At 42.6% G+C, this 17,657-nt stretch overlaps 1 protein-coding gene across 1 annotated transcript in view; it reads right to left on the reverse strand.

The window, feature by feature from the left end:
* Positions 1–12,021, reverse strand: part of SGPP2 (sphingosine-1-phosphate phosphatase 2) — a 105,147-nt gene extending 93,126 nt beyond the window's left edge. Inside the window, exon 1 of the mRNA XM_069466884.1 lies at positions 11,834–12,021. Coding sequence (XP_069322985.1) covers positions 11,834–12,016 — 183 coding nt within the window. The 5' untranslated portion in view covers positions 12,017–12,021. The remainder of the gene's footprint in view (positions 1–11,833) is intronic.
* Positions 12,022–17,657: the final 5,636 nt, after the last annotated feature.

Consider the following 17,657-nt stretch of genomic DNA (forward strand, 5'->3'; position numbering starts at 1 on the left):
GGGGTGGAAAGCAGGAAGAAATCAGGGCTGGACCATTTATAGCCTAACATATCAGAAAAATTCAGGCAATTCCTTCAAGAGCAAAATTGTTAGACAATAAAATATGACATGTGGCATCAAATGGGCTTAGACGGAAGCAAAATGAAGTCATCAAGGAATGTTAGTCCCTCCTCTCCAAAAGTAATGATTATTCAGAAATACACTACTGAATAACTACAGGGGACAGCCATTCTACTCTATCTGTGGACACGTGTGATATCACTGCGAATGGCAAGAAGGAAGCCCTTGAAACCACCCCAGTAGCCATCCAGGAGGAGACCCAAGGTTAGGAGACTAAGGTGTGGTCCCCAGAGTTGTCTGCCACCCTTGCAGTGCACAGGACTAATTCATTTTCTTGTTTCAATATCATAATATTACAACATGCAGGTAATACCCTCCAAGCATATATTATTGTCTTCTTGGTTTAAGAGTTGCCAGTGAATGTACGCTTTCCCTAACCCTTTCGGAATCCCCAACCCCTGCCCCAGATTACTCAAATGTCACAAACATTTCACACCATGCAAATGATGGGCCTTACCTGGAAAGCACCTGGCAGGACAAGAGAACCAGCATGACTTATCCAAACCCGCAGATACCCTCCAAGGAGTTACCACTCCCGCTTTACTTCCCTTCTCTCCCTCAGATTCCAGATATTTTCTCTTTATAAGGAAAAGTAGAAATATATCAACAGTAAGCTTTTGTTAACTGATGTACAATGGAAGATCTTGATGCACAATGGACGCACTACTAAAATCACAGTGGAAAACGTGGGTAAAGTCCATAACCAGATCATTCACAAAAAGAGTAATACACATGTCTACCAAACATAAGAAAAATATTCAGTCTTATTAGAGATAAAAGATATACAAAAGTAAAATAAATGTGATGCTTTTATTTTGCTATCAAATTGGCAGATTGGTTTTGTAAAAGATAACACTTCACTAATGGATGCCAAAATTATTGGGTAGAAATATGCAGAGAAGCAAGATATTTATAATACTATAGAATATCAGTCTACCAGATACTTACTAATTACAAAGAGAAAAATAGTAACTGGGAAGACACCTCCTTAAAGAGGTTTAAAATCACAGGCAATGGAATAAATCAACAATATGTGCCTCCTGGTATGATACACTAGGACAGACGCAATATCTTGCTTATGGTATGCCTACCAAAAATACAGAAACTGAATGCAATCATGGGGAAACATCAGGCAAACCCATATGGAGGGATATGATACAAAATAACCGGCCTGGACTCTCCAAGTGTCAAAGTCAGAAAAAAACACAGACAGACTGAGGAACTTGTCCAGATTGGACTAAAGAGACAAATCAACTTATGACATGCAATTTATGATTCTGGATTAGGGCCTAGAAGAGCAAAAGGATGTTAGTGGAGCAATTACCAAAATTTGAATAAGGTCCATAGGTCCATAGATTACATATTTACACCTTTTGATAATTATACTGTGATTATGTACGATGCTCACATCAGAAGAACATGGGTCAAGAATTTTTTGAACTATTTTTGCAAAAATTTAAAAGTCTGAAATTATATCAAAAAGTTAAAAATAAAAAGAATTAAAGGTAATACTTCATGCTGCTCTTTATTCCTAACCCAAATGTTCATAAACAATACAGTGGATAAATTGTCATATATTCATGCAATGAATACTATACACTATGAAAAATGAAAACACTACTGCTACTCCTCCTATATACTTCCATTTATGTGAAGTTCAAGAAGAGGTGACACTAATTCATGGTAATAAAGGGAAAAATAATTGTTACCAGGAGTGAGAGTGGTATTGACTAGCAGGAGGCTGAAGGAGACTTCGGAGTTTCTGGAATTGTTTTATGTCTTCATTTGGTTGGATGAGGATGCAGACGTATAGTCAAATTTATCAAGTCATAGTACACTTAAGATCTGCACATTTACTATATGAAAGTTATAATAAATACAAATAAAAATAACAAAAGAGGGTAATACTAAATGCTGATGTTAGGCGAGCAGTCTTGGGATGCTATTGGGAGCAATAATTGATACACATTTTCCAAAAGCCCATTTGGCAGTAAATGTGAAGTGGAAGTGTGAAGAACTCTGAAATAAGCTTGTCGATATTTGGACTCAAGTTGAGATATAAACATTGAAACAATCTAAATACGTATACCAGGAAATAGTTTTTTAAAAGGTATAACCATATAATGAATTATTATGCAACTATTAAAATTATATAAAGAACATTCAGTGATGTGGGAAAATGCTCACGAAATGAGTGAAAAAAGCTACTTCCAATATTGTATGTACATAGCATGTTCGTAACTTAAACACTCTATATGTGCAGGGAAAGAAAAGGAGGCAATACTCTAAAATGTTCATGATCTTTTTCTCTGGGGTACAAAATTATGAGGGGATTTTGGTTTTCTTCTTTATACTTTTTGGTGTCTTCCACGATTTTCTGACATAAGCATGTATTATGTACTAGTTAGAAATTACAAAAATTAATTTCAAAAAATTTGGTATCTTCCTAGCTAAAAATCGGCCAGAGATCAAAAGTTAGAAAGAGAGAAAAAAAGAAAACTGACCAACTTCTAACAAAGCCTCCTTTCCTTTCTCATGCTTTTAACAAAATATTTGATGTTCTATTTCATAGTCACCTTTTAAGTCATCTTTCACCTAAGCACTTTCTCTGCCAGTTAAGGCCTGGCCTTTTTGAGCTCCTAACATGTTATCCCCAGGAGGCTTCTTATTACCATCATCTCTTCTTCCTCCTACCTACAGGAATCCCTGCCTTGATGGGCTGTTTCCCATAAAATTCTATGGAAACAAAGCTTTTGTCGTTTGGAGAAATCAAAACATACCTGGAGATTACAGAGAGGGCATTTCTCAGGAAGACATGATTACCAAATAAACAGCACGAACAAAGGCAGCAATCAACTGGGTGTTTTGTTTTTGAATTAAACAACAGGTGTATAACACTGCCAGTGAACATCTAGAGGTAGGATTTAAAACAGTTCAAGGAAACCATTCCGCCCTTTCCCAAGATTCCCAAGCCCCATCCTCAAGATCTTAGGTGGCTGATGCCTGCGTTTTCTTTTCATCCACCAAGGTCTAAACCTAAGGATTTTTTCTTTGTTTTTCAAACACTTTGCCAATTAGTCTATACTATGCTTGCCACAAGAGGGGAAAATGTGAGTCACATACCCACACATTGAGACATCCCATTGTGCCCCATAAATATGTGCAATTATTATGCAGTAATTATAAAAAATTACAAAAAAATATAAATTGGTTTTGGCTGGATTTTTCAATATTTCATTTTTTCAATATATGGAATGTATCTCACCAGGCAAGAAGAATAATAAAAACCAGTGGTTGCCCCAAATTTTAGCATTTTCATAGATTTCTAACATAGATAGGAGTGCTCCCAATGTGTTGCCTGGAAACAGCAACAGTGTTTTCTCCCAGGAAAATCTCCTGCTAAATAAAATGCAAGAATGCCTTTGCTCGAGACATCATTCTTATCGAAACCACAGAGGATTTAATCATTAACAAAAACTATAACAACAGAAGTGAAAGTGCTTTTTCAAAATGCAAACGTCTTGACATCTTAATTATAAGTCAAGAAAGTTAAAATTAGACTAGGCTTGCTGTCAACGGCCTTTCTAAAACATAGTAATTGAGCCACACTTTTAAGCTTGACAGATGCTTCACCATTAACCAACATTTAAGAAATATCTAAACTCCCTTCACCGTGTCTATCAGAAGGCAATTAAAAAGTTATTCATTAATCAAAACCCTCTATCGGTTTCCTGGATAAAAAGGAAGGAACCAACACTGGAAAAAAAAAAAATCATCACGCTAAAAGAAAACACAACCAGGTAAAGTGTTCAGGGATAAAATTACCCCTCCTTTGAGAGGAGACAGAAGATCGCATTTCTGCCAAGTAGGAAAAGAGCAAGTTTAGCACTCCCTTCAAGCTTCCATTCAAAGGCAGTATTAAGTACCTGCCTGTGCTCCAGGCACAGGTTAGGCCCTGAGAACACACAGGTGAGCAGGAGGGCACTAACTTCAATTCCTGATTATTCTTTCCCGCTAAGTACCATTCACAACTAAACAACAGTGATAGAAATAATGACCGAATTGCAATTATGTGCAAACCCTGCAAAGTCGTAGGGACCAGCACATTCGGGCTGCACAGGGAGATGCACACAGGCTCGCTCCAGTGAGAGGTTTGCATATGATTCCTCAAAAAGTAAAGAAACAGCACCCACAGCCATGCAGCCAGTTCCTTTCCCAAGGTCCCCCCCAAACAATTCTACCCTGAAATTCGACTATCCCTCCAGCGGCTCATGCTCAGAAGTGGAATCTACCATACTCTAGTCTCGGCTTCTTTCTCCACTAAGAAATTTTTCTTCTGCTTTGATTATTTCTGCAGAGTTTTTGCTCTCCTCTCTACCCTGGGCTTCTGTGCTCCGATTGCTTTCTGAATCTCGAGGCTTCTGTCTATGGCCTCCCCCTTTTCTTGGAGGTTTGGGAGGACTCTACCATTTATGCCCCTGTGTCTGGGTCTTACATTCAGGCTCCCTAAAGGGAGTAATCTGACTGACTCTGTTAGTCACTATTGCGTATCCAATATGCAACATCTTACTTGGATGAAGTTCTCATGCCATAAAATGCTGACCAGACAATGGAAAGCTGCCTTTCCATCACAGGCTGATCCCTGATCCCACCAGCTTGCAGCCATAATGATGGGGTCCCAGGACTAAGGACATTGCAACCTATATCTTAAGAAAGCATCTGTGCTCTCTCTCCCGCAAGGCGTCGATGGTTAGAAGTGACAATACAAGTAACATGAAGAACCCAAAACAGGCCGGGCGCGGTGGCTCACGCCTGTAATCCTAGCACTCTGGGAGGCCGAGGTGGGCGGATCGTTTGAGCTCAGGAGTTCGAGACCAGCCTGAGCAAGAGCGAGACCCCATCTCTACTAAAAATAGAAAGAAATTATATGGACAGCTAAAAATATATATAGAAAAAAATTAGCCGGGCATGGTGGCGCATGCCTGTAGTCCCAGCTACTCGGGAGGCTGAGACAGGAGGATTGCTTGAGCTCAGGAGTCTGAGGTTGCTGTGAGCTAGGCTGATGCCACGGCACTCACTCTAGCCTGGGCAACAGAGTGAGACTCTGTCTCAAAAAAAAAAAAAAAAAAAAAAAAAAAAAAAAAAAAAAAAAAAAAAAAAAAGAACCCAAAACAGACATTAAGGTTTGAGTTCATGTTAGTCCTATATTTGTTGCCATTTGGTTTCAACATCACCATTTCCTAGGGGCTTCAGCACTAGGCTCCCTCAATACTCATGCAGGCATCCCCGTCAATCCCACACTCCTTCCCACTTAGCACAGAGACACCCTGAAATCCCTTCTTTACACAGTGCTTCAAGTTGCCAATTCTAATTTTGCACGTGGGATGAGGCTGATTTGCCAACCCCCTGTCTATAAGATGAAGTCCAAATTCCGCAGTAAGCCTCATTAAGGTTTCAGCCTAAGACTCTGGGTGCAGCCCAAAACTTCAGCTGCATTAACACACTAATTTCCTTACACAACCTGTGCTAGACAGTCTCCCTTTGTCCTTCCGGGTCCACTCTCCCCCTTTCTCCAGGGAAGCTGAACTTTATAGACTGTATCAGCCAGGCTCCTAAGCTCCCTGGCTTCTGACTGGATTTGGCTAAAGAGGTGCGGGGTTTGAGAGTGGGCACATGGGGAATGAGCTTGACATGTATTTCCCCCACTCCTCCCTGCCTGGTTGGGGCTGCCTTTCTCTACTAAGAGCCTCAGCTGCTCTCTAACATCTAAGCTCTTGCTGGGTCTAGGGTTACGCCTGCTTCTTGAGTTTTTAGGCTGAAGTTGCCTGCTCCAAGACGCTTCATTTTCACGTATTAGTTTTTCCCCACCCGACCCTGATTACATCTTTGTAAATGGTCCCATCTTTGAACTCCCTTCAATTACCTCCACCTTTTAAAAGTTTTAAATAGACTATTTTTTAGAACAGTTTTAAATTTACAGAAAAATTTAGAAGATGCTAGAGAATTCCATACATTTCCATCCTTCCCAGATACTTTGCAGCCAATTACCTCTATTATCAACATCTCACATTAGTACATTTGTTACAAATTTGGCACATCATTGTTAACTAAAGTCCATACTTTATACAGACTTCCTTAGGTTTTACCTAATGTCCTTTTTTGTGTTCCACAGGCCTATCTGGGATACCACATTACGTTTAGTCATCGTGTCTCCTCAGGCCTCTCTTGGCTGTGACAGTTTCTCAGAATTTTCTTGTTTTTGATGACCTTGGCAGTGTTGAAGAGTATTGGTCACATATTTTGTAGAATATCCCTCAACATGTATCAAGAGTACATAATTGCAATACGCACCGAGAGAACATACTATCAACATAACTTACCACTGTTGATGTTAACCTTGATCATCTGCGAGTTTCTATGCTGTAAAATTACTTTTTCCCTCCTCTTTCCATGTTGCACACTTTGGAAGGAAGTCACCATGTGCAGCCTACATTTAAGAATTAGGGAGCTATGCTTCACCTCCCTAAAGGGGTAGTAGAGTCTATGTTCTTTTTATTTTTTAACTAAGGTAAAATATACATAAAATTTTACCATTTTAACTATTTTTAAGTGTTTCAATTGCCCTTGTTAAGTAGGCCAACTATTTCCTGCTGAGACTCTGATGATACCCAAGCTGAACTTGTCACCATTCACCAAAAATGACATGTATCTTTCTGTTTTAGCACGGGACAATTCCAGGTAAAAGAAAGACCTCCATTTTCACCTATTTGACTCCTACTCACTCTTTAAGCACCAACTCAAGATTTCATGGGCTCCCCTAGGGAAGGCAAATTCCTCCTGCTCTCTCTCAGTCCCTGTATTCATGCTTTTTTCCTAGTATTTTTTTGTATTGCACCATTTTATTTGGGCTTTCCCAGGGCAGAAGCTAAATTTTATTTTTCTTTATATCTCTAAGGCTTAGGACTATCCCAGGAATATAACAGCTAATCAATTAATGCTGGTTAGAAACAAAGGAAGCAAAGATGAGCAGAAACAGAAGCAGCCTATTTTCTCCAAAGATTAAACAGAGTATTAATACCTACTGTTGGTGAGGGTGTGGGAACACTTGCACTCATAGTTGTTTATCCTAGCACACCCTTCTGTGAGAACTGGTAATATCCATTAAAAGCCATAATATATGCATATTTTTCACTTAGCAATTTCAAGTCTGGAAATTTTATCCAGAAGATAATCAAAGATATGTAGAAAGACAGTCATACAAAGATGTTATTGTTAATGCAAAAACTGGCAGCAACATAAAGGCCCAGGAACTGGCCTACTAAATTATAGCATATCCATGCTATGGAGGAATACATAGCCATTAAAAATCAGGCTGAACATTTACTGAGTGATTATCTTTGGGAATGGTATAATGGGCATAGATTTAACTTTTTGTTTTTTTTCCCCCTAGGTTTCTCCTGTGAACAATGATATCTGTAACTTGAAAGAAAATGATCAAAAGTATATTTATATAGTGGCTCATTTTGCCACTTCAGATCTGAACATACAACTAAGGATAATCAAAATTTGAAGTTTTCTGGGTGTAGTGGTGTGTGCCTGCAGTCCCAGTTACTCATGAGGCTGAAATGGGAGGATTGCTTGAGCCCAACAGTTCGAGACCAGTCTAGGCAACACAGCAAGACTCCATCTCAAAAAATAAAGAAATCATAATTTTTAAAAAGCCTGAAGTTTGACCTGTTGGCCAGTTTAGTTATGATGAAGCCAAAATATCACACCTGCCATGACCTCTGCCTCCAGCCACTCCCATCCTTATACTGAACACACTAAGGGTGATGGGTCTCAGGAGAAGAGAATTCAGAGCTTTCCACCTCTCTGTGCCAGCTTATCTGGGCCTCACTTCTGACCTGGTCCCCGGCCATCGGTTTTTTGTTTGTTTTAAAGCTCCTTTCAGTGACTGTAATGTAGAGGCATGGTTGGAAAACCATGGTTCTTTTCTACTCTGCCCATCTTGCAGATGGAACAACTGAATCCCAGAAAAGTCCAAAATGACATGGAGGCAGAACCAGACTCAGGTTTCCTAATTTGCAGGATGTATTGTTGGGGTGTTTTGTTTTGTTTTGTTTTGAGACAGAGTCTCACTCTGTCACCAGGGCTAGAGTGCAGTGGTATCAGCCTACCTCATAGCAACCTCAAACTTCTGGGTTCAAGCGATCCTCCTGCCTCAGCCTCCTGAGTAGCTGGGACTACAGGTACACACTACCACGCCCGGCTAATTTTTTCTATTTTTAGTAGAGAGAAGGTCTCACTCTTGCTCAGGCTGGTCTCAAACTCCTGAGCTCAAGGGATCCTCCCACCTTGGCCTCCTGCTAGGATTACTGGGATGAGCCACCACACCCGACTGAAGATACATTCTCTGCACTTTAGCAATCCAGTGAAATCAAGGGTGGGGTTTTATAGATTAACACATTTAGAAAGCCCCAAATATTTCAAGAGGGAAGCAAGGAGAATAGACTTCTAAAAACAACCTATCTTTGATTCTCTTCCCAATCCAACTTTAGAACTATGTCTGAGCAGTTATCAAAAAATATTGAACATAATGATATTTGGAAAGATTAGCTCTACTCTAATAAGGGGTAAAGAAACTGCAAAGTCTAACTAAATAAAACTATATTGGGCAAGCAAAGATGTTGAAAATCAAAATATCACTGTATCTAAAGCTGGCTTTACCCCAGAATAAATAAACAATTCTGAACATGACTTTGCCTTCATAGCCAGGTCCTAGGAGCCCTGCCTTTTGCTCAGGGCAATACTTCCCAAGGCAACTACCAAGAATGTCCTCCTATGGTTATACTCACAAACGGGTTACTCTTGCAAACTAAAAGCAATACTGCCTCTTTTCACCCCCAGCCAGCACCAACACCTCACACTTTCTCAGTGAACCAGATAACGTGAGGCCCTGGACTTTTCCCCTGGAAGCTGCACAGTAGAAAGAAGTTTAGACTTGGGAGTCAAAAGATCTGGCTTCCTCTTACTGTGCGGATATCTGAGAAGTACTCAACAAATCACTTAACCCTTTAGGACTTAGACTTTCTGTGAAATTCATGTCTACTAGGCAGTCTCCAAGACCCAGTCCAATTTATTCATGACAGGTTTATGCAAGCCCAGCCCAGTCCTGGTTTCTAAAGGACCCAGTTAAGCTTTAAACTAGCTGTGTGTTATAATGAGAATTTGTAGAGGAAGTCGTTACTCAGTCATTTTCGCATTTTTCCTGTTTTAAGGATTAAAATAAATATAGAAAACATAGAAGGTGCATTAGATTCACTGAGATCTAAAGACACTCAATTAAAGAAAACAACTTCTCTATTGTTGGAAGGGCCTTAAATCAATGTCCTAGTGCTGCCTTCTAGGCTGTACAAAAAATCAGTTGATTTTCAGCATTCACTCTTCTGTTTAAAAAAAACTACAGACTTTATATTTATACTGCAATGTGCACTCACGTATTCACAGAAGTTACTGAGCTCCTACTATGTGCCAGATCATGGAAAGAAAATAATGAGTGGAACAGACCAGTTTTCTGCATTCTTAGAGCTTACCATCCACTAGAGGAGCTGGCACTAATCAGATACCACACAAAGGCATATTTACACGATGCAGGAATGAAGAAACACAGCAAGCAGAGAGAGCTTCTAAAAGGGGGAGCTAGCTTCCAAGGTCAGTTCCTAGCTAGCCTATCAAGGAATTGACCTTTGGAAACTGAAGCGTGGGTGGAAGGAATTTAGAGAAAGAAGAGGTGGCTCAGGTGGGCCAAGCCTTGGTGCAGCCTGAGGCAGAGAGGGAAGCAAAGCTGCTGGAGAAAAGTTTTCCCAACTGTCCCCTTAAAGTCCTGTAAATTACCTGGGGGCAGGTAGGCAATCATTTTCTTTTGGGAAATCCATGTGTATTTGTAAAGATTAATATCTTCCAAATGGGTTGAAAGCAACCCACCTTTAAAAGCATTCATTAACCTTTCATTTATCAAATGCTCTCAAGTTCATTTTTCCCCATTATATACCAGCACCTTGGATTTTTAGCTCTCTCCTATTTTTTCTCCATCTGTGAGCAGAAGTCCTGTGTTGGACGGGAAGGGGGAAATCCCTACAGTTTGACTCACTGAAGACCCAGGCCCTTCCAGCAGCAAGAAGACAACACTGCAAGAAATCTGCCTATCTGGCTTTTAAAAGAGGATCCCTCTCTCGAATTTAAAATTAAGTTACCAAGGGTAATGTTTCAAACAGTTTGAAAAGCACTAGTGGAACAATTCACTCTTTTTCAGCTTCCTAAATTAGAGAAACAGGGTAGAAACTAGTGGAGAGAGCGCAAGAAATGTGTCCGTCTGTTACACCTGTGGGTGTAAACAGTGTGTGCACAGATGCCATGGCACCTTCAGCCATGTGACTGGTTCTTATCCCTCTACTCTGCCCCGGTTTTAAGACAAGGCAAGAGGAAAGGTGAGTGTCTCAAACTCATCTAAAAGTTAGTGGAATGTCACATGGGACAAAGAAGGAAAATAAAAGGAGAAAAAACACAGAGGGGGATTTCTCTGGAGTGGAACACACATCCCACCCCTGCCCTCCCCAACTAATTCTATAATTCAATGCCCATAATATTTCTTTTCACATAAAAGAAGCCAGGTTCTTCCTCAGTTACTAGATCTAGAAATCTACACATAAATAAATGCCACCTTCCTGTCACCAAAATCTTCCAGGAAGAACAAAATGTGGCTTTTTAGAAAGGAATTAGAATTGTTAACATGTTGTTTCTGTTCTCATTTGCTACACTTTTTACTTTGCCCAGGGAAAGGGCAGCTTCTGCCAGTGCCCAGGGTAGATACTGTCCTCGGTAGCCATGTGCAGCCTGTCTTGTCCCTTCTGTCTGGAGTCCCTGTGCATTGCGACAACACATGCTGGTTTCCCCAAAGCTGCAGTGAGTTGTATAATCACACTCTGAACACCTCGCGGGAAGCGTGGGGAGCTTCCCTCCCAAAAGCATCTATTAAAAGTCACTAGTGCCAGTTAAATAAAAGACCCACCAGGCAGGGACCCCGAAACTCAGGGGGAGGATGAGAGGGAGGTGCTGCTAGAACAGCATCACGGCGGAGGGGGGTGGGTAGCCCAGGAGGTTGTGAGTCTCTCTGGGAGTAATATGTAAACCTGAAGTTCCGTCCTCCGGGCTGGCGGTGCAGCAAGGTTCAGAGCACGCTGAGCCCAGCTACACCCTCATTTGTGCGGATGGGGCGGGGGGCGGGGAGGGGGTGACGGAAACTCAAGAATACACGGAGATTCTAAGACTGTCTCCCCAGGTAAGTGCCAAGGACATCTGCGCTCTTTTCAATTACGTAACTCCTGCATATTTGCTGGAATATACATGGACGTGAATTTAACTACTTTTTAAAGTAGAAAGACTACATAGACTGCATTTAAATGTTCTGGGTCTATTTAGAGTCCGACTAGACCCCGTTGCCACCTGGCAGCGTCAGAGGGTGGCATCCTGCTGATTGGAACCATCAGGCCGCCCCCTCCACACACAGCTGCGGGAGCCAGGTCGCGGCCGGGGACGGCGCCCTCTCCGCCCCGCTGGCTTGTCTTGGAGGCACCCAGCCCCGCACGTCCGCAGGCTGCGGGGCCACGGCCCTCTCCCTCCCCGGCGGACACCTGCCCGCGGTTACCTGCGGGACTGCGGCGCTCTGCAGCCGGTTGGCCGCGGGGGGATGCCCGATCCCGGGGGCCTGCGCCGCGCCCTCCGCGGGGTCCGCGCCGTTCTCCCGCAGGCCTTCATCCGGCGCCGGGAAGAGCCCGCAGCGACGCTGGAAGCGGGCGACCAGCTGGGAATCCTGCAGGCTCCGCAGCAGCTCGGCCATGGTGAGCCCCGGGCCCGCGATCCGCTGCTGCCGCTGCCACCACGCCGGGTCGCCCGGTGCCCTCCGCTCACGCCGCTGCTCCCGCCTGGCACACGCGGGGCCCGCAGTCCGGGCGGGGCCCTGGGCCGGGCCAACAGGTGCGCCGCCCGGGTCCTAGCGCCCGCCCCCCGCGCGCGATGCCCAGGTATCCGCCTCCACCTTGCGCGAGGCACGTCCCCCTTCCTTTCCGACCCTACGTGCTCGGGCGGTCACGGCGTCCGGCCCGCCGGGAACTGGGAGGAGGAGTACAGGTGTCTGAACTGCGCCTCTCTTTGCATGCACGCGCCCTCCGCCCTCCCACCGGGCTCAGATGTGACACTAATGGGGAGCAGCCGCCCACGCCAGCACCCGCGCGAGTCCATCCTTCCAAGCGCAGGCCCATCCCGTAGCGACCTTCCTTTCAACTCTTGAGCCCAAGGTGAGGTCGGATTTCCCTCCATGCCGGCTTCCCACACCCAGCCGACTACTTCACCTCTGTGGCTTCTTGCAAGACTCGCTCCCAGGAAGTACAGCGAGCCCCCTAGGGAAAATTCCCAAGTCCTTTCCAAACTCTGCGTGATGCAACGTCTCCCCAGAGGCCCGAGCACCCTCGACCTTGCTCAAGAACCGAAAAGGTTCAAAGCGGACCTTGAGTCACCCTCCTCATAGCTGCCCCTGCCCTTGTGATTTGGCAACTGGGGAACACTTTTAGGTGGGTGGGGAGGAGACGCGCTTCCTTCCCGGCTTTCCGCATTGAGAACGAAGATGCTTACTCCTCTCTCCTACTTCTTTTCGCTCTATTTAAAAAATGACCCTGGGACAACCGACCCAGACCCTTTGGGGACTTCAGGCCCAAAGAAAACAAGGTGCTGACGGACTAGGAAGAGGATTGGGCATCTCACCTGCACCTGCGCCAGCTTTAGAGCTTTCAACGGGAGAGCAGCAGGGAAATGACCTGCAGAGAGGCCTTGGGTTTCCCATCTCCCTCCTGGGGCTCTGAAATCCCGCGGGAGAGGCCCTCTGCACCTCCTCACAGGGAGTGAGAGGCAACAAATTAGGCCCAGGTGATCAGCCTGCAATAAAAGTGCAATTCAGTCCTCCTGTCTTCAGTTTGCAGCAGACGGCTGCGAATTTCCTGGCTGCCCGTGCAAAGCCTACTAAGTATTTGGTTGTATAAATCATGATGAGTGAACACCTGCCATTGCCTTGTAAATACTTAACCAGTTGTCCTTTTAGGCCTGGGAGTCTTTGGGGTGTGACTTTCTGCCATGAGTTGCTCTCCCCCAAGCCCTAGTTTCTGCTTTTCTTGCTTCTCAGTCTTGCCTGGAGAGCAAGGTCAAGGGGACTGAGAAAGTACTGGAGGGACAGCATTTTCCTCTTACAGAAGGAACACAGAGACGCTGTCATACCCCAGCTGTGTCACACACAGAGCTGTCCTGCTCAGGAGGCAGAAGCCTCTCTCCCCAATGCTGTCATCGAAAGGCACTGAAACAAAACCCTGTGGTTTAATTTTAAAAGCTGGAGTTGTAGTAGTTCAGGACCTGTTCTGTTTGTGTTAAAGAAATATGTTCTCCCACGAAGGCACTGGCATGGTGTGCCTCCCCTATTTAGTGCTTCATTTTTTTTCTCCCAATTAAGAAAAAGAAACAAAGCAAAATGTGGCACACATGGCGTAAGTTTAATGCCAAAGAAGTGTATTTGCAGGCAGAGCATTTTATGTCCTTAGAGGAGCAGGTACTGATTGTAGCTTCCAGTGACTCATGGCATCACCTGGAGCAAGTCACCGGTGCCTTGGTTCATTCCTGTAATGAGACAAGAGTCCTCACTTCTTATCTTTCTTGTAAGGCTCTTGTGAAAAATCTCAAGATAAGGTGAGATAGCCATAACAATGTGTATTGTGCTGGACCCATCATTTGAGGGAGGAATCCTCAGGAGAATTTGGCTCTAAACACCTTGAGTGATCCTGAGAAGCCTGTGGGCAGTGGTGGGGACACTTCCCGGAGCCTTTCTTCTCAAGCACAGGCCGATGAACGTAAATTTCTCAACCAATCTAACAAAAATCAATATCTTTGAGAAGTGATAGGGCTAAAAGACTGCTCTAGCAGGGCAGAGATGTTAAATATTAATAATAGTGTGAAGTCAAACAAAAAACAAAACAAAACAAAAAGTTGATGCCAAAGAAATAACCTGTAGTTCTTTGGTAGTTTAATATTAGTCGTTCCTGGGAGAATACATTTTGATGTTTTGTTTTTTTTCCCCCAGAACAGAAATCCAGTTATTTGTACTTCACTCAGTTGTGTGTATATAACAATTTTATACAAAATGACATACTTTGAAAGAATCAATGATGGATGTATTACTTAGGGTAAAGGTTAAGCTACTATAACAAAGAGACCTCAAAATTCAATGGCTTAAAGAATACTTCCCTTTCATAGTACAGTTCCAAGGCCAGCAGTTGAGGTTGGTAGGAAGCTCTGCTCCCTGACCCCACTCAGTGACTTAGGTACATTTTATCTTATTGCTCCACCATGCCCTGGGACTGAGCCCTAGGTCATTGTCCTCTTTTGCATGGTTGAAATTGAGTCAGAGGACATCTGAGGTCCAACTCTTGAAAGGGAGAAGAGAACAAGTGTCCTGAGCAGCAATTTCTTGTTAAGCAAGTGAGGCAGAAGTTCACCCATCCCTTCCACTGACATTCCATCAGTGAGAATGTAGTCACATGGCCTCAAGAAAGAATTGGAAATGTCATCTCTAGCACAACAGCCTTATGTCCAGCATAAACTATATTATCGTGGAAGAAAAGGAGGATAGCTAGGCACAGTGTTCTGGCTATAGTCCCAGCAACTTGGGAGGCTGAGGACAGATGGATCACTTGAGCTCAGGAGTTCAAGGTTGCAGTGAGCTATGATGGTGCCACTGTACTCCAGCCTGGGTGACAGAGCAGAGACACCATCTCTATTTAAAAAAAAAAAAAAAAAAAAAAAAAAAAAGGCCGGGCGCAGTGGCTCACGCCTGTAATCCTAGCACTCTGGGAGGCCGAGGCGGGTGGATCGCTCGAGGTCATGAGTTCGAGACCAGCCTGAGCAAGAGCGAGACCTCGTCTCTACTAAAAATAGAAAGAAATTATATGGACAACTAAAAATCTATATAGAAAAAATTAGCCGGGCATAGTGGCGCATGCCTGTAGTCCCAGCTACTCGGGAGGCTGAGGCAGTAGGATCGCTTAAGCCGAGGAGTCTGAGGTTGCTGTGAGCTAAGCTGATGCCACAGCACTCACTCTAGCCTGGGCAACAAAGTGAGACTCTGTTTCAACAATAACAACAAAAAAAAAAAAAAAGAAAAGAAAAGAAAAAAAAACAACAAGAAGAGGAGGATATATTTTTTGGTGGTCAACCAGCAGTCTCTACCAGGGTATAGAAACAAACTAATATTGGTTAAAATTTTGTACAATAAAATTCTGTGTTATAATTTAGCCATGATCTGTGCATTTTATTTAGGTAATTTGTGATTAATTCAGCACATTCTAAATACTCATGTACAGATACAATTTTTTTAAAAGAAGGTGTGAAAAATAAATCATTTTAAGGGACAACTGATATGGCTTTAATGAATTACAATGAAAGAATTAAAAGAAAATGATGTTAAAATACCTTCACTTTTAAATGAAAAGTTTGGGTATTAATTGCATTACTGCATTTTAAATTCTGAGTTAGAGTTATTTCTCTACAGAGCAGGTTACTTCCAAATTACAACTAGACCACTCGGTTTTCAACTGGGCGATGTTTCCTGGTTCAAGAGAGTTATACAAAGTTTGGGCTCTGTATTGATTATTTTTGCATAACAAATTACCCCATAAATAGTATTAATAGCTTAAAACAACATCTACCATCTCGAAGTTTTAGTGGGTCAGGAATCCAGGTACATCTTAGCCGGCACTGGGCTTCTCACAAGGTTGCAATTAAGGCATCCGTCTACTCTGTAGTCATCTCAAGGCTCAACTGGAGGTGGATCAGTTTCCATGATCACCCAAGTGGTGGCTGGCAGAGTTCAGTTCCTTGCGGGCTATTGTCCAGGGGCTGCTTTTCCTTCCTGTCCATAGGACAGCTCATTGTATGGCCCTTTTCTTCATCAAAACAAGCCAATCTAGAGATACAGAGAATCCGAACAAGATAAAGTAGAAGTCTTTTATAACCTAATCTTGGAGGTAACATCCCAATACTTTTGTCATATCCTACTTCGTAGAAGCAAGTCTCTAGGTCCAGCCTACACTCAAGGACAGAGGGAGTGAGACAAGAATGTGAACACTGAGAGGCAGGGGTTGTTGGGAGCCATTTCAGAAGCTGCCTAATACAAGTTCTTCACATTTCCATTAATTCTCTAACTTAGCCACAATATCAGTATTTTTTGTCCAAAGGAAATATTATACATAGTCTTGACTTCAAAAGGCTTCCATCTGTTGCAGAAATAAGATGCACACACACAGGAAAAAATATGCAATAATTTGAAAATAATGGTATAATGGAAGAAATAGGGCATCAGATGACTAGTTTCCTGTAAAAAACTACAGGTACCACAGCTGTAATTCCCAAATCTGGGATCAGAATTACCTCACAAATCTGCCAAAATTACAGATACCTTAAAACAAAAGAAAGCATAAATTCTTAAGTTTGAAAAGAGAAAAATAATGAAATAAATAAATGCAAAATATGGTCCTTGGGGAAAAAATCAACAAAACACACAAACCATTGGCTAACCTAATAAAGAACAAAAAAGCACAAAATTATAAATATTGAGGGAAAATTATTACAAACATGGAAATTTTTAAAGGCTTTAGAGACTACTTTGTATACCTATGTGAAAATAAAAATATAGATGAAATGGATACTTTTAAAGGAAAACACAACTTACTAAAATTGACCCCAGTAAAAAAAATCTAACCAGACTACTTATCATAAAACAGCTAGAGAACGGGTTAAAATACTTTTTCATAAAAAGCACCAGGGCTAGATGGTTTCACAGAAACATTCTACCCAACATTTAAAGAATGGATAATATCCGGCCAGGCACAGTGACTCACCCTGTAATCCCAGCACTCTGGAAGGCCAAGGCGGTTGGATAGCTTGAGGTCAGGAGTTTGGGACCAGCCTGAGCAAGAGTCAAACCCCTCTCTACAAAAAATAGAAAAATTAGATGGGCATAGTGGTGCACACCTTGGCACACACCATCAGCTTCTCAGGAGGCCGATGCAGGAGGATCACTTGAACCCAGATATTTGATGTTGCAGTGAGCTATGATGATGCTACTGCACTCTAGCCCAGGTGACAGAGAGAGACCCTATCTCCAAATAAAGAAATTGATAATCTCAATGCTACTTAACTTACTCCAGAATATAGATGAAGAAAGTTTCCAAAATTATTTTTATAAAGCAATTTTATTGATCTTAAAACCTGAAATCATACTAAAATGAAACAACAGAATACTTTTGCTTGTGAATATGATTCAAAAATCTTAAAATATCAGCAGTCAGACTCCAGCAGCTCATTTAAAAAACAATACTTCATGACTAAGTGAGATTTATTCCAGTAGTGCAAGGGGGTTAAATATTAGAAAATCCATCAATATT

This window comes from Eulemur rufifrons, chromosome 1, assembly GCF_041146395.1.
Source record: "Eulemur rufifrons isolate Redbay chromosome 1, OSU_ERuf_1, whole genome shotgun sequence".
NCBI classification, from domain to species: domain Eukaryota; kingdom Metazoa; phylum Chordata; class Mammalia; order Primates; family Lemuridae; genus Eulemur; species Eulemur rufifrons.